The sequence below is a fragment of the Leuresthes tenuis genome, unplaced genomic scaffold (genome assembly GCF_036924035.1).
Source record: "Leuresthes tenuis unplaced genomic scaffold, fLeuTen1.0.hap1 SCAF_6, whole genome shotgun sequence".
Taxonomy (NCBI): Eukaryota; Metazoa; Chordata; class Actinopteri; order Atheriniformes; family Atherinopsidae; genus Leuresthes; species Leuresthes tenuis.
This window is the reverse complement of record NW_027325360.1, coordinates 12,864,645-12,890,853: the sequence shown is the minus strand read 5'-3', so window position 1 is coordinate 12,890,853 and position 26,209 is coordinate 12,864,645. Positions and strand designations below refer to the sequence as shown.

The 26,209-nt window shown below is 39.4% G+C and overlaps 1 protein-coding gene across 1 annotated transcript in view; it reads left to right on the top strand.

Annotated features, from left to right (window-relative positions):
- loxhd1b (lipoxygenase homology PLAT domains 1b) overlaps positions 1–24,837 on the top strand; it is a 28,722-nt gene extending 3,885 nt beyond the window's left edge. Inside the window, exons 7-42 of the mRNA XM_072386953.1 lie at positions 1,301–1,424; positions 1,751–1,860; positions 2,493–2,633; positions 2,712–2,847; positions 3,477–3,637; positions 3,725–3,811; positions 4,963–5,098; positions 5,206–5,360; positions 5,733–5,893; positions 6,839–6,915; positions 7,083–7,279; positions 7,566–7,758; positions 8,949–9,109; positions 9,207–9,528; positions 10,703–10,854; positions 12,168–12,301; positions 12,478–12,623; positions 12,751–12,855; positions 12,940–13,068; positions 13,178–13,342; positions 14,048–14,229; positions 14,309–14,425; positions 14,570–14,732; positions 15,500–15,654; positions 15,743–15,952; positions 16,067–16,193; positions 18,151–18,359; positions 18,600–18,785; positions 18,893–19,020; positions 19,594–19,711; positions 20,405–20,582; positions 21,624–21,809; positions 23,414–23,584; positions 23,727–23,859; positions 24,125–24,280; positions 24,357–24,837. Of these exons, the coding sequence (XP_072243054.1) occupies positions 1,301–1,424; positions 1,751–1,860; positions 2,493–2,633; positions 2,712–2,847; positions 3,477–3,637; positions 3,725–3,811; positions 4,963–5,098; positions 5,206–5,360; positions 5,733–5,893; positions 6,839–6,915; positions 7,083–7,279; positions 7,566–7,758; positions 8,949–9,109; positions 9,207–9,528; positions 10,703–10,854; positions 12,168–12,301; positions 12,478–12,623; positions 12,751–12,855; positions 12,940–13,068; positions 13,178–13,342; positions 14,048–14,229; positions 14,309–14,425; positions 14,570–14,732; positions 15,500–15,654; positions 15,743–15,952; positions 16,067–16,193; positions 18,151–18,359; positions 18,600–18,785; positions 18,893–19,020; positions 19,594–19,711; positions 20,405–20,582; positions 21,624–21,809; positions 23,414–23,584; positions 23,727–23,859; positions 24,125–24,280; positions 24,357–24,837 (5,892 nt within the window). The remainder of the gene's footprint in view (positions 1–1,300; positions 1,425–1,750; positions 1,861–2,492; positions 2,634–2,711; positions 2,848–3,476; positions 3,638–3,724; positions 3,812–4,962; positions 5,099–5,205; positions 5,361–5,732; positions 5,894–6,838; positions 6,916–7,082; positions 7,280–7,565; positions 7,759–8,948; positions 9,110–9,206; positions 9,529–10,702; positions 10,855–12,167; positions 12,302–12,477; positions 12,624–12,750; positions 12,856–12,939; positions 13,069–13,177; positions 13,343–14,047; positions 14,230–14,308; positions 14,426–14,569; positions 14,733–15,499; positions 15,655–15,742; positions 15,953–16,066; positions 16,194–18,150; positions 18,360–18,599; positions 18,786–18,892; positions 19,021–19,593; positions 19,712–20,404; positions 20,583–21,623; positions 21,810–23,413; positions 23,585–23,726; positions 23,860–24,124; positions 24,281–24,356) is intronic.
- The last annotated feature ends 1,372 nt before the right edge of the window (positions 24,838–26,209 follow it).

Genomic DNA, 26,209 nt, shown 5'->3' with positions numbered 1-26,209 from the left:
AATACTGTTCCAGTCAAAAACCTTTTAAAAATCTTTCTGATCTTCTTTTCCTTAATCTCATTAGAAAATAAGTAAAGATGATCAGAGAAATTTGTAAGGACTTTGGAAATAACAACAACACAGCATTGACAATCTAACCACTGTTACAGCACTGAAACTTCAGATGTTCAAAAAACATCCCATGAAAAGAGATTTAGAAACTTCATCTAATGCAGTCTTACCACATTGTTACACATTGTTATTTCATTAGTTAAATAAGATTACGCTATAATGGTTTGAAACTGTCTTCCTCCTAAAACGTGCCCATGTGATGTTTGTTGATGGAAACGGTTGATAATTATGTACAATCATTGTTTTTCTAACCCTACCCAAGTAGTTTTGAAATTTAACCTTAACCAGAATTCATTATTTTTCTGAAGCCTATGGATGAGAGTGAGAACATCTTGTTGTAATGTATTTTGTTTACATGTAACCAAAGCAATCAGCAACATGAATGTAGTGAGTGTGACAGTCACATGGTAAAGATAACATGTTTTAGACCCAAGCGTGATCTGTTTTCGAATCCCAATCAAGTGATGTTATTACCTAAACCCAACCAGGAAGCGGCAGAAATGTTTTACATGTGTTCGTCTCAACCTCACATCACACAAAGGCTCATGTTTGAAAGTGAACCCCTTAACTGTTCTTTAAATGTTAAATTGCTCAGTGCATAAGCAACATCACTGAAAAGGCCCAATGATAGGTACAACATACCTTTGTGTTGCACCTTAACACATTAGAGGGATGTCCAGCAGAAAATCGGGTCATGTCTCCTCATCTCAAAACTTTATTTTTGCCAACATCTTTCATCGATAATAGAGTATTGCAAATGGATGCAGAAAAAAAAAAACAGAAAACATAATTCAAGAAGAAAAAGTTTAACCAAATAAATCCTGAGTTTCAAAAGCAACTGACTCGTTGAAAAAGAACTGCAGACTGAGTGAAAATGTAGACAAGCATATTGCTATTCTGACAGTGACAGTGACACTGCAGTGACAGTATTACTGGAGCAGGACATTATGTCCGGACTATGAGAAAAGAAGAGTTGCTACATGCACTACATGAAGAATATCTTGCACATTTCAGTCACGTTTCCAGGCTTTAAATATGACTGCATTTTTTTCTAATTTCCTGTCTATTTCAACTTTCTCTGCAAGAAAGAATATCAAAGGAGAACACTGACATGATTCTTTGTTTATCAGTAATAATCAGTTACGGTCATGCTGGACATCATCTCAATATACAGTGTGTTTTTCTACAGGTGGTTGTGGATGATCTTGGAAACAAAATAGTATATGAGTTCCCCGTCAATCGTTGGTTTGCCATTGATGAGGATGATGGGAAGATCCAGAGGGACATTTTAGTTGGAGGAAGCCAGCCCACAGGTGAGGATAAAAATGACAAATTTGTTGTTAAACCTGGAAAAATGGAAACAGTACAGTCACAGCAAAGATAAAAAAAATAAATATGAAAAAGAGAAAACAACAATTGTAGAAAATATTCTGGGAATTTCAAGACAACAACACAGTGAATACCAATCAACAACTGGGGGCAAAGCCTGCCAGAAAGCTAATGATTCTTGTGTCAGAGTACTACTATTTAGATCTGGGTGATCTTGTTCCTGCTCAGCTCCTCTGAATCTGGATGCAGTGAACCCTAGTGACTCACTGGCTTTGCCTCTGCTAGCCTAACATGTAACTGTATCCATCAGGTATTGTCTACAATGTCCAGATTGTGACAGGCAATGTCCGAGGAGCAGGGACCAATTCCAAAATACACATGGTGATGCATGGCACAAAAGGGTTGAAGAACAGTGGCAAGGTAATGGGAAGATGGGGGGGAAGAGAGGAAACACAATGTTAACTAGAAGATCAGCTGTTTTAATCAGAGTAACTAAAGATTTCTTGGTGCAACAAGAACAAGCATTTAAAGTTTTTGTCCAGGTAATGATACACACACACAAACAGATATAGGAACTGCGTCAATTATCCAGTCTTGCATACAGAGGACTGAACTTGAGCTCAAAGTGTCTATATCTATATTTACAGATGCATGTACATATATGGAGTCCTTCTTATTGTTAATGTTCCCTAAAATCATAGACAATGCATTTCTTACTACTGATGACTATACTTTATATGCACATGTATTGGTTTATGTATTGGCTATATATACAGTCCTGTGCAAAAGTTTTGAGCCACCTCAACTTTCTGTGTACTCTGTTTCCAAGCAGCTGGGCTTTCTTGAAAAATATTAGTGATCTTGAGCAATAGTTCTCCAGACTTTCTGAAGGCTTTAAGTAAATTAAGGATTGCTCTAAACATTTGCACAGCACTGAACATTTTGCTTTCATGTAATACAAAGTGCAGAAATCTGCAGAAACCTGACACCAGTACATGATTCAAATGAAACATATTGCCCCCATTTGGATTTCTTGTTTTTTTCGTCTGCAGGTGTTTTTGGAGGGAGGGAAATTTGAGCGGAGTTTGACTGACATCTTTAATGTTGAGATCGCTGCTCTCCTCAGCCCTATTAGCAGAGTCACCATTGGGCATGACAACGACGGAGTCAGTGCTGGGTGGTACTGCGAGAAGGTACACTGATAAACATGCAAATGCTACAGTCTGGTCATTTACTGTGAGTTCGCTCAGCTGAATCTATGCTTTCCGCAGGTTGTGGTGTACTGTCCATTCACAGGGATAGAACAGACTTTCCCATGCAGCAAATGGCTGGATGAGAGGGAGGGAGACGGACTGATAGAAAGAGAGCTATATGAGATGGTCTCACTCAGGCAGAAGAGACAGAAGAGTGAGTTGAATGTTAATCATTATAGCTTGTCAGCAGCTGTAAGTGCTGTCAATTTCTCATTTATGTTTTGAAAAGCTACGCCAAAAAATTCAAAGTTCAATCATGTTTATCAACTTTTTGCACAATTACACTGATCAGGCAGTTTGTCTTTATTCTGCTTTGCTTTTAAGTTCAATATCCCTTAAAGAGCTGTAAAAGGCCAGTGTAGTTGATATTCTTTTGGTCCACAAATACAAGATTGTGTTTTTTTCTGTCTCTTTTAACTTGTGAAATCAGAATTCCATTACTGCATAGCTTCATGTCCATTCAAAATCATACAACACTCTAGTTGGCAGCTGTCCATAGAAATCACTTCAGTGTGAGTTTCTTCCCCGAGAGAACATTTTAACAAGCAAAAATGCCATCACAGTGGTTCGACTGACATCTTGAAGCACAACTGGTCTAAAATAATTTGCCACAAACTTCTTCTATAAACTGGTTCCAAAAGTTTAGAAAACATTCATTTTAACGTTATTTTAACGCTCTCTGGGAAGTACAGAGAAATGGAGCAGCCTCTCAGTCACAGTGAAAAAAAAAATACACGTAATTTAGTCCTCTTAAGTCAATGACGATTATCTGGATCTCCTCAGAGCACCCATGGTCATTGTGGATTTGGACATCAGACCTCCCCAATGCAGGAACCGATGCCGATATCTCCTTCCAGGTGTACGGAGAGAGGGGCAAGTCAGACGAGGTCAGGCTGGACAACAAAACCGACAATTTTGAACAGGGGCAGGTAGACAGGTTTATCGTAAGTAAGATATTATTCAGCTAAATTTGCATAAGATGTTAACAAATCAGATTATGAGGCTCATTTTGTCTTAACGTCCACTCACAGGTAGAGTTGCCTGATTTGGGAAAACTGACCAAACTCCGTATCTGGCACGAGAAGCGAAATCCTTTTGCAGGATGGCATCTCAGCAAGGTGAGATTTCTCAAATCTAATGTGGCATGTATGTTTTTCAATTGAAACAAAACCATGTTACGGCCTTTAAACTCCAACTCACCATCTGGAGATCTTTTATGTTTCTTCCTTCAAACCCTCGCCTAGCAGTGTCGTAACACACAATTCTGTGATTCATTCATGTCTCTGAAATGATTTGATAAACTCAAGTTCAAAGAAAATTATTTATGTTTCAGTGTCTACACTGAGCAACTTCTTTGTCTTTCTAAAACAGTTCAAATAAATACAGATTTTGATGCCAGCATCACACTCAAAAAAGTTATTAGAAACACAAACAAGCGCAGAAAGTGGAAAGAACATAGAATAACACCATTCCATTTTTGGAATAAAAGGGGCATTCAACAAAGCAAGTCCTTGAAGCAAGGATGCATTGTGGTTCAGATCTCTGTACCAAACTCAGTTAACAGAATGATAGATCAGTCTGGTCCTTTAACATGTACAGAGTTTATTATTGTGACTGTGGGAGTTGGGGGAAATCTAAGTGTGTAAAGGCCAATGACAGAAACCACTATTATGACCGCCACACCCTCAGGCAGTACTGTAAGAGAAACTGTAGTTCTCCCATGACCAGTAAAGCCCCATGGGCTCTGGAGTACCTTGGAAAACCATTGTCACTTAACACGGAAGCCTACACCATTACAACCAGAGGTGCAACCTGAAACTGTATTGTACAATAAGGAAGCCATAAATCAACTGAGTTTGCTAGACACAAGCTCATCTCAAATGGAAAGAAAGGTGTTGTGTGGTCAGATGAGTTCAAGTTTCAGCTGCTTTTGGTGCAAGCGACCATCCAGGCTGTTATTAGACAAAGTTGCAAAAGCACCTGTGATGGTATGGGGCTGCATAGGTGGCTTGCATATGTGTGAAAGTACCATTGAATATTTTCTGGAAATGGGTTTGTAGTTTCCTCAGCTACAGAAATGTATCAAGGCTTAAATGTTTAATCAGATATTTGGTTATATGAATCTACCGATATAAAATGATTCATAATGTCCAGATGATTGTTTTATCAGTTAATTTAAGCCTTTTACTATCTTGATAATATCATTTTAATGAGTTTATAAATCAGCTACCTCACATAAGTAAAACAAATTCTGTCTTTGTTCCTTCAGGTAACTATAATGAAGACTTTAACAAAGGAGAAATACACATTTCCATGTGAGCGGTGGCTGGACATCAACGAAGACGATAATGAAGTGGTGAAGGAGCTCTCTGCCAGCGGAGAACTGATCGCTGAGCCGCTGCCCTGTACGTCCATACATAAGCATTCAGCCAAAGCCAAGATCAGCCAAAACCTGCAATGCCATAAACTGAGAAGTGTATGAATGATTACTGATGATTTATTCTTTCTGTAGTGATCAAATACAGAGTGACGGTCTGTACAGGAACTGTTGGTGGTAGTGGCACAGATGCATCAGTCTTTCTAAATCTGATAGGAGACCAGGGAGACACGGGAGAGCGGCAGCTGGTCAACTGCAAAAACAACATCAACAAGTTTGAGAAAGGAAATGTGGGTACAATCAGGTCTTTATTTTTTGGCTTTTTTTTTTGCCCTAACACACCGTAGCCAGACACTAATCATTGCTGCATAGTTTATAAATAAGGACATTTTCAGGAATCTGTTCCTGATTTTCTACCATTTGAATCTAGAGATATTCACCTTATCTGGTGATCTAAAATCAAGCCTTACTTGAATTTAAGAAAATGTGATATTCATAACCTAAAGTACTGTGTCATAATGTAGCTGTAGTTCAAATGCTGTAAACATACTACAGACTGACCAGTTATCATATTGGAATCTACTGATTAAAACAAATTGCTCTTGAGATCACATTTCTATGTTTCATTCTACATTTTGTTGCTGTCATTTTTTTCACTCCAGTTAGATGAGTTTATTATCGAGGCAGTAGCCATCGGGCAAATCCGCAGGGTGAGGATTGGACACGACGGCAAAGGTGGAGGTTGTGGCTGGTTTCTTGACAAAGTGATTGTAAGAGAGGAAGGACAGGCTGAGGCTCATGCTGTAGAGTTCCCCTGCAACAGGTGTGGTAGTCTCCATGTTGTACCAAAAACAAAACACACACTCACTGAACCTGTTATTATGAATGGAACAGTGTGCAGGGCTCCTCATGTACTTGCTGTACACACCCATATGAGATTCTGACTGACTACAGACAGCTGGAAAGAATGCAGGCTTAATGCACATCCACAATGGCTTCATTCTATGAACCTGAAGTCTACATCTACCTCTTATATACAGAAAAATCATCAGATCAGTCTTCAGATGTTCAGTTCAGCTATTTTTTTGCTGAAAGGATTTGAACCTGAAATGGTCATCTGCTGTTGTGACCCTATTGACGGGTCTTTATTGACCTCCATAACCAGTTGTTGTTTGGTCTCGGAGCAACATCCTGAGTGATACTCGAGCTGAGCCTTCAGGGAACGTTCCCCTTTGGCCCCACAAACGTTTGTTTGTGTGTTCATGTGTGCGTACATGAAATCACTCACTGTAACAATGGTTTTTCATTAGATTTGCATGGAAGTACAAACGACAAAACCATTTTCCATATTAGATGGCAAAATTATCAGTTCACACAGACATTTTTATTTGCTGCTTTTGTGTCCTTACCACTGCTGCTCTATGGGATGCTTATTGTTTTTTACATCATTCTTGGTAAACTCTTGTCACAATGCTGTGACTAAAGATCCCAGCAGATTAAGAGTTTCAGAAACACAAACCAGCACATCTAACATTAAAAATCCTGCCATGATACACAGTCACTGTTCTCACTTTCCCATTTGATGTTAATATTAGATGAAGTTCTTGACCTTTATCTGCAATATTTTATGCAGCCGCATGAATGGGTGATTGGACAATTACATGAATAAGCAAGTGTTCTGAATAAAGTGTTCTGCAAGTGCATACTAAATAGTTGCGGATGTGTTTATGTAGCAGATGAGAGATTGTTCCCTGAATGTGCTCTGCAGGTGGCTGGACCGCAATGAGGATGATGGACAGATTGTTAGAGAATTAGTGCCCTTCTCAGATGGACAGCGTCTTTACAGTAAGTTAGTAACCAGAATTTAATTTGGCATTTACATTTCCTTCTGGTGCTTATATTTATATCTCAATGTGTGTGTGTGTGTGTGTGTGTGTGTGTGTGTGTGTGTGTGTGTGTGTGTGTGTGTGTGTGTGTGTGTGTGTGTGTGTGTGTGTGTGTGTGTGTGTCAGATATCAACTATTATATCGCAGTCAAGACAGGTGACATCCCTGGAGGCAGCTCAGACTCCAATGTGCTTGTCAAGCTGTATGGAGAGAAAGGCGACACCAGTAAGATGATGCTGGTGGTCTCTGCCAATAACCTCGGGAACTACTTTGAGACAGGCCGCGTTGACATCTTCACTGTGGAAACCTTTGACATTGGACAGGTTCTTCCATTTATTGTTAACAGTACTATGAAAATCTTTACACATAATTTATAAAGTTACTATTCTGAGGTTTGTTTAGTTTCAAGGATGTGTTTTTAAAACAGTGATAAAGCAACAATACAGATTTCCTGTCATAAGTGTGAGGCTGCATTTGTTAACGTAAAGGATAAAAACATCCAAAATCATTTTGGTTTTGTCTTTTTTATTATGAACTTTCAGGAACGTTGTGTAGAGTATCTTTTACTTAACAAACATACACATTGCATTCTGTTTTACCCTTTACCAGATCAACCGTCTGCTGATTGGTCACACCAACGAAGGCATGCGTGCTGGCTGGTTTTTGGATAGTGTTCAGATTATGGTCCCAGTCCAAGGAAAGAATTACATGTTCCCAAGTCACCGCTGGCTGTGCAAGGATGAAGCTGATGGGAAAACAGAGGTGGAGATTTACCCAAGCGAGATCCTGGACATGGAACCATGTAGGCGACACTCGCACAATCACATCATCCATCCATCCATTTTCTATACCCGCGTAATCCGTCAGATCGGCCGCGGCGGGGCTGGAGCCTATCCCAGCGGTCATCGAGAATTCTGAGAGGCCAATCGCATCATTTGTTGTCCAAACAGAATATCTGGTCCTATAAGTCTGTAGCTTCTATTCAATTTCAAGAACATTTAATTTCCAGTATAGTAATTTTTAACACCCAAAATTACACAGTCAATAAAGTCAGCAAAGTCAAAAACCTCACATTTCAGAGCTTGTCATTTCCCAGACAGCCAATGAATTCATTACTACTCATCCTGCACTTGAAGGTATACGCTAACTTGGCATCTGATGAATCCCTTTCCTAAATTTTTCATGTCACCACCACTGCTACATTGACTTTTCTGGGACCAGAAGTGACCATATTTGGACAAGGGATGGAGCTGGAGTGTGATTCTTGAGAGCTGATTGGACAAAAGGGCATCCTTTGAAGGCTTATGTCTTTATATTTCAGATTATATAATTATTCTCAGAAGGACTACCAGCACATTAATCAGTAGGAGTGTGAGTCTAGCTAATGAGACCATCACAACTCATGGGAAAAAATGACTAGGCATTTCATGATAGAATTTGAATTTTTTTAGAAGGGGTTGTTCTAAAGTACAAATGTTTTGGAGCCAGAAGCACTCTAAGGCTCTTCAACATTGTCCTCTGACAGCAGATGGCTTAATCCATTATTTATACAGTCTATGATTTCACCAGAGCTGATGGGAATGTTGGACGGTGCTTGTTCAGGTCTCTGGAGCTGACTTGGGGCAGCCTACTGAACTTCTGTTTTAACTGGAATCATTTTAATATGCAGGAGAGTCACAGTGAGCCATTTCATGGGTACTGTGGAACTCTTGCTCACATGCTAATATATAAAAATTAAAGCTTGAATCTAAGAATATAATTTCAGTAGTTTTTATATTCTGTGTCATTTTTTATTGCTATCACTATCACTAACTGCTGAGCACTTTGTAGTTACTGTTTTGTAAAATTAAGAAAAATCTTTCTTCTGTCGCATGGAATTTTTTTAATGCATTTGTTGTTACTTGTACAAAGAAATATATGTAATCAGTAACATTACTACTTACAAAAAGTCTTAAGCGTGTTCTTTGACTCTCATCAATCTCAATCTTCCAGTGATTAACTACGAGATAACAGTAGTAACTGGAGATGTGACATTTGCTGGCACCAATGCCAAAGTCTTCATCCAGATCTATGGGGATAAGGGGAAGACAGAGGTTATCACACTCGAAAGTAGATCCAACAACTTTGAGCGGAACAAGACCGAAATATTTAAGGTATCAAAATCTAGATAATATGCTTTCAGTGACTCTATAATGCTTGAGCAGTTTAGTCTAACTGCCAAAGACAGTAATTTTGAGTATTGCTTTACAGACAGAAGCCAAAGATGTGGGGAAGATCTTCAAAGTACGCATCGGGCACGATGGTTCTGGGATCGGATCCGGCTGGTTCCTGGAAACAATGGACGTCAAACATCTAATCATGGCTTTGGTTCCCAAAGAAAAGAAAAAGGATGACAAGAAAAAGAAAAAGAAAAGGAAGAAAGATGAGGAGGATGAGGATGAAGAGGGAGGAGAGGAGATGCAGGAAGTGGTGCTGGCTTATCATTTTCCCTGTTCGCGCTGGCTGGCTGGGGGAGAGGAAGATGGAGAGCTGGTGGTGGAGCTGCTGCCTGAGGGTGCAGAAGACCTTGAAGGTACAAAATCAATAAAATGTCTTGTTGAAGATCAGTAGAAAATTAACATATGACAGCCAAACTTCAGATATTTGAGTTCATGCAAATGACATGATTCAAATGTCCTGGCAGCTGAGCAGCCATAGATGACAACAGAGAACAAAGCATCACACTTGTACCGCTCATTGAAAAATGCAGTAAAATCATGCATTTTCGTTTCACCCACAGCTTAATGGAGTTGCTTTTTAGGAACTGATAGATGCAAATGCAAGAGGGATGAAAAACTCATATACAGCTCTATTTCCTCATGCATGAACATAACTGTCCACTAATATAAAGTGTACCACAAACAATGTTTGAAAAGAACCAGCTGCATATTTTTTTAAATCTTTACCTTATTTTGGAGCACAATAAAGTTATAATTCTCAATGTTTTCAATGTATTTTTGACACTGTTTTCTTTTTTTTTTTGGTTAAGAGCATTTTGACTCCTCGCATAGTTTTCTGTATAGTAATTTGCATTTCACCACCTCTGCACTGAATTCCAATGAGTCTTACTAGCATAATGTAGTCACAGGAGCATGCAGGCTGAAATTCATGTGTACGCCATGGTGTTTTTGAACATTCAGAAATTTTAAGGCTTCTATATTTAAAACAAGGGAGAAAGAAAGTCTCAAAGTCTCTTGAGAGGAAACAGATTTTTTCTCCGCGTGTGTGCACTGCCTTTGCAGTATCAGCCAATAGTGCTGATACTGTGAGTACAAATGATCAATCTATTTAAGTTGTTGGTCTTTTAAAACACATATCCCACAATGTTTTAACCTATTTCTGTCAGTAAGCACCCAGCTGTTTTCATTATTCTCTTTGCTGCAAGACTTTTTAGAGCAGCTGCTGCCTTTTATCAGTGAGACAGAAAGTTAGTTTATCTTCAGCTGAATTCACTGTGATTAGGGCACAGAAGAACGAGATGAACAAAGAAATAAACCGAAAAATATAATATAATATTTGCTGATGAGTTTGTTTTAGTGAACTATACATTTTTCGTCATTGGAATTATTCTAATCTTTTGGGGAACATTTAAATCTTTGTCAGTGTTGATGGTTTGATTTGCATGGTTTGATTTGACGCAGTTTGCAGGCCGACATATGCAACAGGTTCAAGAGGTTTAGTAATTCATCACTTGCTTTGTCTGACAGTCAACACCTATGAAGTGTGTGTCTTCACCGGTGACATGCTGGGAGCTGGGACAGATGCCAACGTCTTCATTAATATTTATGGGGAAAACGGAGACACAGGGGAGCGCTTCCTGAGGAATTCTGACAACCTCAACAAATTTGAGCAAGGGCAGGTATGATGGGTTGAAGAACTTTTCCCAATGAAGTTCTAGATTAGAATGATTTGTTCATATATGAAACTGGAAAAATTCTGTGAAGCTTGCTAAAATGTGGGTCATAAAAAAACATTTTACGCTACACTATCTGACCCTCAAACAATATTCTTACAGTGTACATTCATTTTTATTAGGGCTGCACTTTTTTACACAGTTTACCAGATGGGTTACCATGCTGAAAATTAGCCATAAGTCACTCAAAGATCCAAGCACTTCCAGGTAACACAAGTATTGAACTGAGGTGTGTATTCTGGTAGAATTACAACCTCTCTGCAGGCAAGTCAGCTGTGACTGAGAGAAGCTCTGTAGAATCCACTGAGTCATTGAACCTGTCCTACTTTTACTCATTTCTTTATTCACTCCTGTGAATTATTCATCTCTCTATTACAACCAGCTCTTTCGCAACACAAAACTAGGTCCCACACACTATTAGGTTTAGGTCACAGTAAACCACAAACCAAAAGCGATAATCAGTAAGCGTGTTTACATGACAACAGAGAAAATTGAACAAATGTGTTAGTCAGGCCAAAACTGGACTTTTGAAATGCATGTGAACATGTTAATCTGACCAAAATCTAGCTTCTTAAAACTGGTCTAAAACACTCATGCCAAGGCTCAGTTAAACTAAAATAGGCCAAGGCACTATATCTATCCTTCAAAGTTCCATCTGTTTGCATCTTTTCATAAAACAGTGAGAGTAGGCAGCCTTATCTGCAATAAAGCTGCTCCCATTCACATCATTTTCTGTTTAATTTGTCCTGCTGCTAAACGTGTCAGGAATTGTGACTTAAAAGTCAGCCCATTAAGACAATGTGTTAATGGGCTGAGCAATGCTAATGTTTGCTTGTAGTCTTTCCAGACTGTCATTCAACTCTAATAAAATCCTGATTGAAATAACTTAAAGACTATGTCTTTTACAGTGAATTTCTCTATAATTACACATACAATAATCTCCCTCAGAGAAAGTTAGAAGTGGCAGAAAGCCATGAAAATGTTCCCACGTAGGAAATCAATAGCTTCAGAATAACTATTCACCCAACCATGTCCGGAGATCATTTTTGTCAAATGTTTTAATTTCTCTGCATTACACAAAAGTCGTGCTTTTTTCATGCGCTCCATTTATCACACAAGTCATTTCATATCATACAAAACATATCATTAGCAACATTGAAACACGGTCAAAGAGTCGCTAAAATTCCATCCCAGCATTTCCTCACTGTCTTCCCTTCATGCTTTAACAGAACAGTAACTCTGCTGGCTGTATTCTGCAGGAAGATGTTTTCATCGTGACGTCTATTGATTTGGGCCCTTTGAAGAAGCTGCGAATCCGTCATGACAACACTCACACTTACTCATCCTGGTACCTTGATCGAGTTGAGATAGTGGACACGAAGGATGATACCACGTAGGTGAAACAGATGCAGAGCATGGGATTTGCTTGGTTATTCTGTTAGAGAAGACGAAAGATATAACTGTACTGTATAGATGAATAATTTTGTGTAATTGCACAACTGATGGTGATGAGTCATCATCTCATCTGATAATCAGAATGCTAATTGGAGGTATTTCTTGGCTCTGTAGATACTACTTCCCTTGTAACCGCTGGCTCGCAGTTGACGAGGATGATGGACAGATAGCAAGAGAGTTGGTTCCTGTGGATGAGGCCTTCATGAGGCAGGATGAGGATGAGGAGGGGACAGGCGCCACTCTGGGACTCGAGCAGAAATGTAATGAAGCTGGCTCATATCTTTGTGGAGGGACAAGATAAAAAGATGGCCCGTTTAAGAAGAATGCATATAACATCCTGAAGAGGATTTCCTTTTTAGGTTCTGACTTGTTAAATTTATCTTGCAGCCATGTCAACTACATATACTCTTAAACTAAAAACTGGAGACAAGAAGTATGCGGGAACCGATGCCAACGTCTTTGCCCTCCTCTTTGGTGAAAACGATGACACAGGTGCGTCAGATGCCTCCTGGTATCACTGTGGCACTCATACGTTGTTTGTTCTTGTCTAAATGACAGTCTGAATGTTACTCATAGGGATCATCAACCTAAAGGCTTGCAAAAACTATAAGAACAAGTTTGAACGTGGGATGATCAATGAGTTCACTGTGGAGGCTGTGGACTTGGGCGACCTGGAGAAGCTGCGAATTGGACATGATGACTCAGGTGACGGAAGAAAAGGCTCTACAAAGCAGAGCATTAAGATGTTACTGACATAAGAAGTACACTGCATGAAACCATATGAATGTTTTTCTTTCTCTTTTACTGGAAACAGGAAGTTCATCTGGTTGGTTTTTGGACTGGGTTGAGATTGATGCTCCCTCGCAGGGTCAGAGACTGCGTTTCCCATGTGGCCGTTGGTTGGATAAAGATGAGGATGATGGTGCAATTGTGAGGGATCTATATCCTGCAGAGTTACAGACCGAACTCTATACTCCATGTGAGTGAGCAGCTGTGGAAGTAGTACTCAAATCAATTAGTTAAAGTAGCAGAACACTGTTTGTAAAATCTATTGGAGGCTCTCCGTCAGAGTTTGACCTGGAATGTGTTTCCTTATAAATGTTGTCAGCACAGGACTCATCTTGAATTACACATTAAATAGTCTAACTAGAGGCACTAAAGTAGTCAAAATTGTTACATTGTTACTCACTAAAAAAAAAGAACTATTTCGAAATAATTGCTTTAATTAGTTACAAGTAAATTAATTAACTATATCCAAAAGCACAAAGCACAGTCTTTTTAAAGTTAATTAATACATATAAGTTAGCTGACTGCACATCAGAAAATTTAAATAGAATAACATGAAAAAGTACTTCATATCTAATATAGCGTAAAACTTGTTTTACAGTGTAACTTTTAATGAGCCAAAGAAAAAGAATCTAAACAAATGCAGAAAGTATAAGGAGATCAGTAAATATAGCTGAATGTTCTTTGTTTTCTCCAGAAAGCTCCAACACTCCTGAAATGCAAAGTAACTTTTACCTGCAACCAAGGGACTGAACAATTGTATTTTACAAAAAAGGAAAGATGTGCATCTTATGATTTATTCATTTGAAAAATCTTACAAAATGTAAATGCTCTAAATGCAACACTATCTGACGCCAGCTGACATGCCACCAAATAAACCCTCTCTTCCATTTTTCAGTTGCGCCTTATGAAATAAAGATATTCACCAGTGATGTGTTTGCTGCGGGATCAGACGCAGATGTGTTCATAGTCTTGTATGGACAAAAGGGGTTGTGCACACAGCAGAAACATCTGTGTGTCAACAAGAGAGAGCGAAGGCTGTACTTTGAGAGAGGAGCCGAGGACATGTTTATTGTGGAGGTGAGCATTGGGATTTGGACTGTAGACTTTTTCAAACTGTGGCTGTCGGTATTTAGACAATAAGATGTGTTTTACACAGCTGGAGGACATTGGTGATATTATAGAGAAAATCAGGATTGGACATGACAACCGGGGCACCAACCCGGGCTGGCACCTTGATAGAGTGGAGATCAGGCGACAGCTCAGAAAAGGAAAGGTAGTAAAAATGACGTAGTTCCTGTATGTTCATCATTGATATTATCATTTTCTGAACACCCATTAAGTTATGAACAAATGAAAAACGTGGCATATTTTGGGCAAATACCAGTCAAAGTCAGATATACTGTTTTTACAATGGCAGGGTTCAGAGACAACCATTTTCCCATGTGAGTGCTGGCTGGCCAAGTCTGAAGATGATGGGGAGACTGTGAGGGAGCTGGTGCCCTCAAGCATCCTCACACAGAAACTCCTTAGGGATGGGACACTGAAGACAACTGAAACTGAGGTGGAGGATGCACTAGAGAGTAGGTTTTACTCTGATTTCAGTAACGTTTAAGGGTTGAAATGTACTCAAAGTTTCCATACAACACTGAGCTACTGGTGTTTTCATTTTATGCCACTTAATGCTGTTTCTCCACTGCCTTTCAGATAGAAAGACTGTAGCTTTAACAATGCTACATTGCAGTCACCATATTTCAAATTACACTTTGAGTACTGTGTACTGAAACTGGTCATCAGTTTTTTCCATAGACAGTGTACAAAATGACAGAGCAAAAACAATGTAGACAGAACAGTTTGCAGTCATTCACCTACTGAGAGTTATCGCTTGAATCTGCAGCTGTCGACTGCACCACAGAGCTTTATAATGAATTTCAGCTCACACTTCAGGCTGCAGCACGTAGCTCTTTTTAGTGAGATTGCAACACAGTCACTAGAGACTATCTGGTGAATACGGAGGATCATTTAGCAGCTGAAAAGAAAGATATTTCCCTCAGAAAGAACTGGGAAGAAACTTTACAGCTGTTTGGATGTATAAATACTCAGCCATGGCCTTTATAACAGCAACAGATTTTAGATGGCAGTGCAAAAGCAGGAATAGCAGCAGGAGTATTCACATCTTTCTGAAAAGAGTGTGTACACAGCAAATTGTTTTTAACCTTTAATCCAACTCTTGTTTGTTGATGTGAAGGGTACATCATTAGAGAATCCCACTGCACACCCTGGGCTCTAAGTTGTCTTAATTTTGCAGTTCATCTACTTGATTCACAGCTGGGCTTTATCTCGATTACAGCTCACACGTACAAGGTGTCTGTGCGGACAGGTGATATGTACAGCGCTGGGACCGATGCCAATGTTTTTCTCAGCATTTACGGAGACCTGGGAGACACAGGAGAGCGCAAACTCGCCAAATCAGAGAACAACAGTAACAAATTTGAGAGAGGAGAAGTATGTGAGAAAAGTTGGGGATACACTACGACGCAGTACTTTTGGTGTCTACATATATCAAGATCATTGGATCTATCTTTGCTTTTAGGTGGACAAGTTCACTATTGAGGCCGTTGACCTGGGACAGGTATTTAAGATTCGCATTCGCCATGACAATTCTATGGTCGGGGCCGATTGGTACCTGGATCAGGTAGAGGTGCTGGATGTGGAAACAGAAGAAGTTTACATGTTCTTGTGTGAGCGCTGGCTGTCAAAGAAGAAAGAGGACAAACAAATAGAGAGGACTTTCTTTGTCAAGGTTTGTTAAACTTTGAATGTGGTTAACAGGAGAGCCCGAGTACTTTGTTTCTTGCATTTGTTTTCCAATGAACTACTAATGTAGTGAAATGTATGTGCTTTGTGTCTGGTTCAGGGATATGAGGGTGAAAGGAACACTGACCCATATTTCAAAAAGATGGCTCAGGGAAAAGTAGGACTAGACAGAAATGCCAACAAGAAGAAAAAGAAGAAAAAGGTGGCAGTGGTCGAAGATGGTCCAAGTAAGATAACAAAAAAAAAAATCTTTGTGTTTGTCAAGATGGAGCTTGTGTATGATAAGAGAAAATGTACTTTTCTGCAGCAAGGATATAGATAAAGGAATCTTTTGAAAAATGACTTCGATCCTCAGCAGGAAAAAAAAAAAGTCGATTGATAATAGCCTAACATTTTGAAGTATGTTAGTCTGCTTTCAACTGGAAGTTGTTTGGTTTAGCATTAAGACTGGATACAGGGGAATCATCTTTTGTTTATTCTGAAGCTGTTATGGAAATGCCAGACAGGCTGTCACACTGTGGACAGCTTGGGCTGCTTCAGTGGTATCAGACTTTGCAACATCCAGGGGATCATCAGGACGTTTCTTTGTGTATGTCTATTATATGTAGAACTAACATGTTTGGTTTCTCACAAAGCCAGCAGACCTCCCCTAAATGTGCTACTGCACTTAAGTAAATGATAACTTACAACTGAAGAGGAGGCAAAAGTTGAGAATGTGCAGTCTAAGTGGGAAACACAGACTGGAACACGATGAAAAAGTTTCCATTCAGTGAATACACACTCAGACAGTTACAGCCTCGGAGAGAGAAGTCAGTGCACTGCTCTTTTCATGTTTAGCAGCTGTTCCACTGTTCTATTCGAGGGGTTTTCCAAGTCAGGAACAGTGGGATTCCCCTAAAACAAAGCTAGGAATAAGATGCCCTCCTTAATTATGCTCAATCCGTAGACCCTCATTTTTATCTGCTTGGATCTCATAGACACTCAGTAATTCAAAAACAAATGTTGCTGTTTGACTGGTGTTCAGAATATACTAAACACTTTGTCTGTCCAAAAGTTTTTATTAGTATTCAACTCATGATAAGAGGTCGTTTTCTGGTCAATTTGAATTTCTTTGTGGTTGTTTTAAGTCTCTTTGTTGTCATTTAGAGGGTCTTGGTAGCTGGTACCTGGTACATCACTTGGTGATCATTTAAAATTAGTTTTTATTTGTTATGCAATTATTTATTTGTGTTCTATCTCTCTTTTGGGTTGTTTAATGTCTCTTTATAGTTTCTCTGTGTATCTTTGTCGTTATCTAGAGTGTCTTTGTTGCCATTTAGTCTGTTGGTGATTGTTTTGTGTCTCTTTCAGGAAACCAGTGAAATTACTCTAAAACAACTTTATCTATGAACAGTCTCTTTAATAACAATAACCAATATTATACATCTTAAGTCCTATTCACTGAGCCTCCCCTGGAACTATATGGAACCACCATAGAGAAGCCTGAGTTCTGCTTTGAAAACCTCTGCTTTATGTGATGCTTTCATGTTATACCACTGTGTTTGTATCAATAGTGCCTTTAGTGGAATGTATCATGTTGCAGCACCTCTCACGATGCTGCTCTCAGATTGTGTTAAATAGTTAATGGTAAGTGGATTGCATTTACTGTATATATCACTTATTGACCACTCTGGACTTTATTTTATAAGGGGATGTGAGTATAACATATCAAGGATTGTTTCCTGGCCATGTGAGCTCTGTATTTTTACATTTTGTATATATAGTCTGCATTCATTTAGCATATTTTACTGTTGTTTGTGCTCTGCAAAGTAAAGCGATAGTTTTTCAACCACTCACACAAAGACCTTTTACGGCATTCTATAAATGCAGCACTCATTTCTACAATCCCACACAATTAGCATATTGGGGGTGTGTGGGATTCATTATCTAACTGAAGGGTATTTTGACACAGGTCTGGAGATCAAACTGCTGACCTTCTGGTTGGAGGACAGCCACTCTATCTAATGAGCCAATACTCATTTAACTCTCACAAAGAAAGAGCTTTTTCCATAAAGTAAAAAAATAATCCTTCATTGTTTCTGTCTAGCTTTAAAAAGAGATGAAGAAAACATTTTCAACCTTGAAGCAGACGATGAAAATTGAGGGTTCCGACTGAACTTTAGCCAATTCTTCTCTCTCATGCAGTCATCCCCTATCACTTCACCCTGTCCACTGGGATTGATCGTGATGCCAGCACTTCAGCCAGGGTTTATGTCATCATCATCGGGCCTAACAATGTTGAAACGGACCGACTGTGGCTGGACCTGCCAGAAGGAAAGAAATCCTTCACATCTGGCACCATGGAGCACTTTGTGTGCTATGGAACAGACGTACGAGAGATCAAGAGGGTGGAAGTGAGCATCTGTGACTGTGTCTGTAGCTAAATCTGTGAAACTGTCTCCTCTATGCTGCCTCTTCAGATGCACTGATGTTAAAAATTCAAATAAAGCCATTCAAGCTCAGTAATAATTAACTCTAGCTGTGCCTTGTGGTATACAGATCAAACAAAATCAAATGATATATCAATTCCCAGCTCTTTCTCCCCCTCTTTCTCTGTCTCCTCTCCCTCCTCTTTTCTCTCATCTCTTCTGCAGCTTGGCCATAATGGTGTCACACCAGAGAGCTGCTGGTTGGCGGATGAGCTGTCGGTTGCCGTGCCAACAAAAGGTATCAAGTACGTCTTTCCATGTAAGTGCTGGCTGGCTAAAGACAGGGGTGATGGTCTGACTGCCAGACTGTTCAATGTGCTGGACTCCAGCACCATCAACATTATCCGCAAAGTGAGTCACAGCACCTAAAATATGACGTCTTGGAAAACATTCAGCTAATGTATTACATAGAGACAGAGTTAGAATCTTGTGTTTCTGTTTTTCACTGTATCTTTTAGGTTATTTATTCAGCCACAGTTGTCACAGGAGACACTCAATTTGCAGGGACAGATACCAACATCTTCTTGACTGTGTATGGAGCCAATGGAAGCACAGAGGAAATGCTACTACCAAAAAATGGGGATAGGTCAGTCTGCCAATGATCCCATGATAGTAACCTTAACCTCACACTAAAGGAAAGGAGAAATGTGGAAAAGAATTGCCTCACTCTGTCCAAACATAATCAAATCTGCATACAGGAAGGTTTAGAGCTCAATAATTCATGTTATGACCTATTTCTTTTATTCACAGCCAAAGTGTCAAGGCGAAAATTAGACGTGAGTGTGTTGGAATTTATTTTTCTCCCAAAGCAGAAATGTGCTTTCACTGCACCGTCAGCTTGATGACAAGTCTGAAATCGCTGCCTGCAGTCTGCCACATAAACACCAATAAAATGTTTTTACACTTTGACTTTTGTACAGATTGGATAATCAAATTATAACATGATGATTCCTTTGAATAGAGTGAGGCAACTAACTTATCATTTCCACATTTCAAACCAAACTCAACCAAGCAGCTGCTGAATGTCAGTGACAACACATGAGAGTGAGATTGGTCCAACTCTCAGTTGGAAAGCAACCAAGCTTTCTTTCAAAACAAGTCAATAACATGTCCATGTTTTAAAATGCAAAGTGTTTTATATGTATAATGTTCCATCCAGGTTTGAAAGAGACCAAGAAGACACATTCTCACTGGAGATAGATGACATTGCTCCTCTGAAAAAGATCAGAGTTCGGATTGATGGCAGTGGGAGTCGCCCCGACTGGTTTCTTGATAGGGTAACATAATAAGTTCCAGGGCCTCAGTCTAAGGAGGCAAGATTTCCACAAACACATTTCCAAATGCAATATGTAATAAAGAATGATAAAAATAAATCACAGTGGCAGCAAAGCAGTACAAAATTTGGTTTAACTGACAAACCATGTTTGATCAAAGTGTCATCATCAATATGGCTTTGTAGTAAATCTACAATTCAAACCTCAGGAGGCTGAAACTGATGCAACACTTTTCATTGGCAAGATACAAAATCTTAGCATTGGGTGCTATGTGTAATTTCTTATTCAAATTGGGTCTGTTTTGATCTTCCCTTTTAATTATTCTCTTTTAAACTGCAGATATTATGTAATTATTAATTTAGTAGCACATTAGTTATTAATTGTTCTTCTTTTGCAAAGCGTAAAAAAACAGCTGGATAGTTTTCTTTTCTTTTCAAGTAGATTTTTTTTTTTAATCATCATTTTCACACAGATTTACATCTGCGATGATGCTTTTAAGGCCACAATACAATGTAACTTTATAACGCAATTATATTTGTCTCAATTTATCTAGCCCTGATGACTCCGGGTGTTGGCCTATTTGTGTTAAATCTTGTGCTGCCTCTGTACGATGACATGTAACCTACATGTTCTGTTCATGTTCTGTTATTTGTATCATTAATGACGTTTGTCAAACGGTATAATAAACTTTTTCAGATCCTCATGCGGAACCTGACAACAGAGGAGGTGTATCTGTTTACCTATGAGAACTGGCTGTCCAAGACCAAAGGGCCAAAGAGGATAAAGGTGTGTGAGCTGCCGGCCGTGGTGGATGAGGAGGAGATGGTCGAAAAAACAACGTACATCATACAAGTCCAGACAAGCGATGTCGGAGGTGGGTCACATGAGTTTATTTGCATACTATCTGTTGATGTTAACGATCTTGAATATTGACCATGTTGAATAATGACCATGTTTATTACATTTTTAAGCAGATCACACTCAGTTGTGCTCAGAGATCCCGACAGACTTGCTGATCTCACAGCTTGTCTTTCCGACATTAAATTCTGGATGGCCTAAATTTTCCTTAAATTCACTTAAAGTCAAAAGTCAGTGGTCATTCTGTTTGGTCCCCCAAATTCTCTCAGTACTGTTGAATCCAGTCTCGGCAGTTATTCAAATAATATAACCCGGGCAGCCAGGAATCTAGGAGTAATGTTTGATTCTGAGCTCAGTTTTGATGGTCATGTCAGGCATGTTGTTCAGTCATTTTTCCAGTTTAAGGAAGAATAACAAAAATCAGGTATTTTCTTTGAACTGCTAAAAAAGTTATGCACACTTATCTATTTTCACTTATCTAGTTTCACAACTGAAACTGACTATATTTGGATATCAGTCAGGGCTCCCACAGTCAACTCCAGTTGATTCAACTAGAGTCACTACCAGGACGAAAAGGCTGGAACATATCACTCTTCTACTCGTCTCCCTGCACTGGCTCTTTGTTAGATTTCATTTTGATTTCATAAGACTTTGCTGTCCCAAAAGACTTCTCAGACTGATTGACCTGTTATTTTCCCTTTTGATCATTGACATCCACAGATCCCTGCCAACAGTTTGTGATCAACCTTTTTTTTCTGCTAAAGCCCCCATTTCATGGAACTATTTGCCAACTAAATTCAAGTCTGTAGCTACCTTCAAATCCCTCTTTTCCACTTTGACAGAGCCTTTGGACATGTATGATACATTTATCACACACTTTATGATTGTTTTTTTTCTGAACATCCATCCAACTCTACTTTACCTGATCACCTCATAAAATACTCTGGAATATTGTTAGGAAGAGTGCTATGCAAGTAATATTTAATCTCACTGCTGATGGATTTACCCATGTCAAAATGCTTTAGTGTCTATGTTGCCGACCTATGTGATGTTCCAGGTGCTGGCACTGATGCCAACGTGTTCTTGATTGTCTTCGGGGAGTACGGGGACACTGGGACGCTGCCTTTGAAGGAGAGCACCAACAGGAACAAGTTTGAACGAAAAATGAAGGACGTGTTCAGATTTCCTGACATGCTGAGTTTGGGTGAACTGTCTAAAGTCAGAGTGTGGCATGACAACAAAGGTAAGGGCGAGAGGAGTGCTGGATGTTGAAAAAGGAGCAAGAGACGGGATCTTTGTGCACAAAACAAAACCAACAATTTTCATTTCATTCATTCATTTTTAGACTTTTTTCATGTGGATATTAAGTAGTCAGACATGTTATATGAGGGAGAATAATACCATGAATGAATTATTCTTCTGCCAGTAAAGTACTGAGCAGAAGTTTTGAGCAACCCCTCATTTCTGTATATCTTGGCTCCAAGCAGCCAGACTTTAAATGGTTTTGAGCGACAGTTAGCCAGGATATCTGAAGGTTGTGCAATTTTTTTTCCTTTGACATTGGTTGTTTCCACTCATTTTCAATCAACTCCTTGTAACTGAACACTTTCAGGGGATTGTGTTTCTGTTAAGCCTCTTAACATTGACATATAAATCTTTCAAGCATAAAAATGTCACCTAAATCAAGGGATGAACCAGTGTTGTGTCTGAACATTACAGAAAAATCTTTAATTGGACAGTATCTTTAGGCATGTCGCTGCTTGCTGCCTGTGATAAAGACACAGTCCCAATCCCATTTGTTTTGCATCTGTGAAAAATACCAAAATTAACACAGTTTGACAGACATTAAATAGTATTTGTGCAACAACAAGGTGATTTCCAAAAAACTTGACATTTCTGAGCCTGGTTTGCAGTGTGGAACCAAAACGTTTGAGGAAACTGGACTAGCTTAGATCTAAGTATATCTCAGCATGAATTGCTTTCTGGGAAAATTTGAGGAAATTGGACAAGTTGAGGACAGAAGAAGATATGTCAGGCCTAAAACACTATCTACAGCAGGCAAACAGTATCTGAAAGAGATGTCAGTAAGAAATAGGACAAAATACACAAGACCTGAGAGATGCATCTGTACCTTCACTTAATTCAGCCACTGTTCTCTGAAGCCTCATCAGAAATGGTCTCCATGAAAGAGTGGCTTTTATGATGCATTCATCAAGGAACAGAAACTGGAAGAAAAGGCTGAGGTATGCCATATAATACAAGAACTGGATTGAACATCACTGGCAACAGGTCTTATGGAGGGATAAATCCTCCCCAGACCTCAACATTATTGAAGCAGTGTGGGATCATCTTGACAGAGAATGGAACATAAGGCAGCCAACATCCAAAGAACAGCTTTGAAATGGCCTTCAACTACTTATAGAAATGATGATAAAAGCTTGTCTAAGAGGGTTCAGGCTGTGTTGAAGAATAAGCGTGGTTATACCAAATATTGACTTTCAATCCCAGTAGAATTGTAAGTAAATTGAAGTTCTATTTATTTTTGCATGTTAGAATAAATATCTGCACTCATTTCCCGTTTTCCTCGCGCACATATAAAGAAATGATGGGTGGCTCAAGACTGTATTTCTGATACATTTCACGGCAGTCATAGACCAACTTTGAAAATTCATAATGATCTGGAAATAAGATTAAATACCAGATATCTATGCTGCTGTTAAAAGAAATGGAAGAAAGATTTTTTTTTTTTTTAAAAAAACAAGCAGTGCTGTGCTACAGTAAAAGGAACATTTCCTGTGACAGAGTTACAAAAACTTTTTTGGACTTTGTTGCTGTTGTTGTAAACAGGTCCTGCCCCTGGCTGGCACCTGGAGTACATTGATGTGAAAGATGAGGCCATGGACCAGATATTCAGGTTCCCCTGCGACCGCTGGTTGGCTAAAAATGAAGATGATGGGCAGATTATGAGGGAGCTGGCTTGTGCCAACAATGACTCTGTAGACCTCGGCGATAAAACCAGTTAGTAAAGATGGAAATGTGCAGACTTAATTACAGGCTCTGTAATTGTCAGTGATGAATGACTTTGAGCTAATTGCAAACATTTGCCAGATGTGAAATGATTATCGTGTGATAATGCCTGTGCATTTCTGCATTGCCGCAGAATATGAAATTGCCACAACAACCGCTAACACAGACGACGCTTCCACCTCAGAAAATGTCTGGATTGTGTTGGAGGGAAGGAAAGCTCGATCCAAGGAGTTTGTTCTGGAGAACAAGAAAAAGAAGTTCCTAAGGTAGATCTTCAAAGGGAAACCAGGGCCCTCAACTCGTGTTAAATCCATATAGGCATTACATAATCTTCTCTCTTTCACTTTTTGTATTTCTACTCCCTTTCATCTTGTAGCTTGTAGCCCATTCTCTGCTCTCAGGAGGGACAATCCCATGAGGCACACAAAAGAATAACTCTCAAGCTGGGCCACTGCATTTATCTATTCAATGCTCAGAATCAAACCCTGCACAAACTATGCTAATAGTTACAATTTCTGGACTCTTTCACAGCAATGCCACTGACACTTTTGAGTTCTCGTCCAAGCACCTGGGGGACATTGCTGGCATCTGCCTCGGCCATATTACAAAAGATGGAAAGAAGGTGAAGAATGAAGCCTTCTGGCACGTTATGGAGGTGGTGGTGACAGAAAAAGAGCTGGGAAACAAGTGAGTGGAAAGTCACACAACCTACATTATCTTATGTAAAATGTCATGTTGCTGACTCTTAACCTCCTCCGTTTAGGTATTTCTTCCACTGTGATGCACAAATCCCCCTGGCAGCCAAAAGAGACCAGTTCCTGACATTTGAGTGCTATAAATCCATTGAAAGCTTTGCAAGCAAAGTCCGCAACCTGGTCCCTGTCAAGTATGAAATAATCATTATAACCGGGGACGTTAAAGGAGCCGGCACAGACGCAAATGTTTTCATCACCATCTACGGTGTCAACGGTGACTCAGGCAAGCGCCATCTGCGGCAGAAGTTCCGCAACCTGTTCGAGCGAGGGCAAACAGACCGCTTTGTTCTGGAGATGCTGGACCTCGGGGAGCTGCTGAGGGTCAGAGTGGAGCACGACGGCAGCAGTAGCAGCTGTGCGTGGTATTTACAGTGCGTGGAGGTGACCAACACAGCTAACTCAGTCACAACTATCTTTCCTTGTGGAAACTGGCTTGATACTCATAAAGCAGACGGGCAGATTCAGAGAGTGCTCTACCCCGTATATTAGGAGGATTTCTAAAGAAAAGAGTGGGTGAGAATTTGATGTAATCTCCTGTGCTCCGCTGTATTTGATCACGTTAGATGAGCTGAGTTGGGGAAAAAGACGGAACAAACACAACTGAATGTGACTGAACTTTTACCAGTGTTCTCTCTTAAGTTTGTGCCAAGTGCTAAGGCCTCCCCTCTTCAGAAAAAGCCATTTGCTACCATCCATTCCTGTACCTGGTGAAAATTAACTGAAATTGACCCGAATATTTCTCAAAGCAGGAAAAAAACAACACAATAAACAATAAGTTTTTATTTGTTCTGCTTTTTTAGTTACATGCAGAGAAAGGATATGCAGACAAAGATGGCATCATTTGAATTAAAATAGAGTATCTCAATACTACATGAGATTTTTTTGTCTGCAGTTTATGTCACAGAACATCATCAGTAGATATTTGTCATTTAATTGCTTGGGAGGCAAAAAAAAAAAAAAAAGTAAATTCGAAATATAGCTGAATTCCCAGTAAAGCTGCTCTGATTTGCATATTTTTATGTTCCTTTGGTCAGACAGTTAAATATATCAGAAATTGTGACTGACATTTAAAGACAAGGTCTGTTCAGCTATATATTGAATTCAGCTATACTAAGATGTACAATGATCTCCCACAGAGAAAGTTGGAAGCAGCAGAATGTCTTGAACGTTGCCCATGACAGCGTTGGACATACTTTGGTTATTAACTCGTTACCTTCCCATACACATAAATATAGTGGGACAAGGATGGCGATTTAATTAAATGTCCAGGTTGAATTGTAACTGTGGAGGTTACCGTGCTGAATAGGAATCCTGGCACTTCTCACTGTACTTTTAGCCTCACTTTTTGGTTCGACTCTTCCTGATGACATCAGAACGGCTGCCCCAGAAACCCTCCAAACAGCCTCCTAGATACAAAACTTGGTAACGGTTGGTAAAAGACAAGGATTGGCCTTAAATCGTGCTGTCAGGATTAGGGTTAGGGTACCCAGTGTCTTACTTTCTGATGCCACGTCGTCCTGACTGATCCGCAGTATAATGTGTTAATAGTTAAGACAGAACTGGTTGGTTGGCTCACTGTATCAGTGAAAAAGGAACTGTGATGAATGATTAATTACGTCCATGTTTTAAAGTGGAAACCCAAACAGCAAAACATCAATTACAACCAAGAGAATGAATGTTTGAGGGAGAAGAATGAATGATCATTAAAGATCCATTTGATTAGATTTTTAAGTCATTTTGACCGAGGATGCCAAAACAAACAAAAAAAACATCTTGGTGCACAGAGAAACTTTATTGTTCTACAAACGGGTTCCTAATTGCAGCCTTCATCAGTGCCATCACGAGCTTAAAACAAAAACAG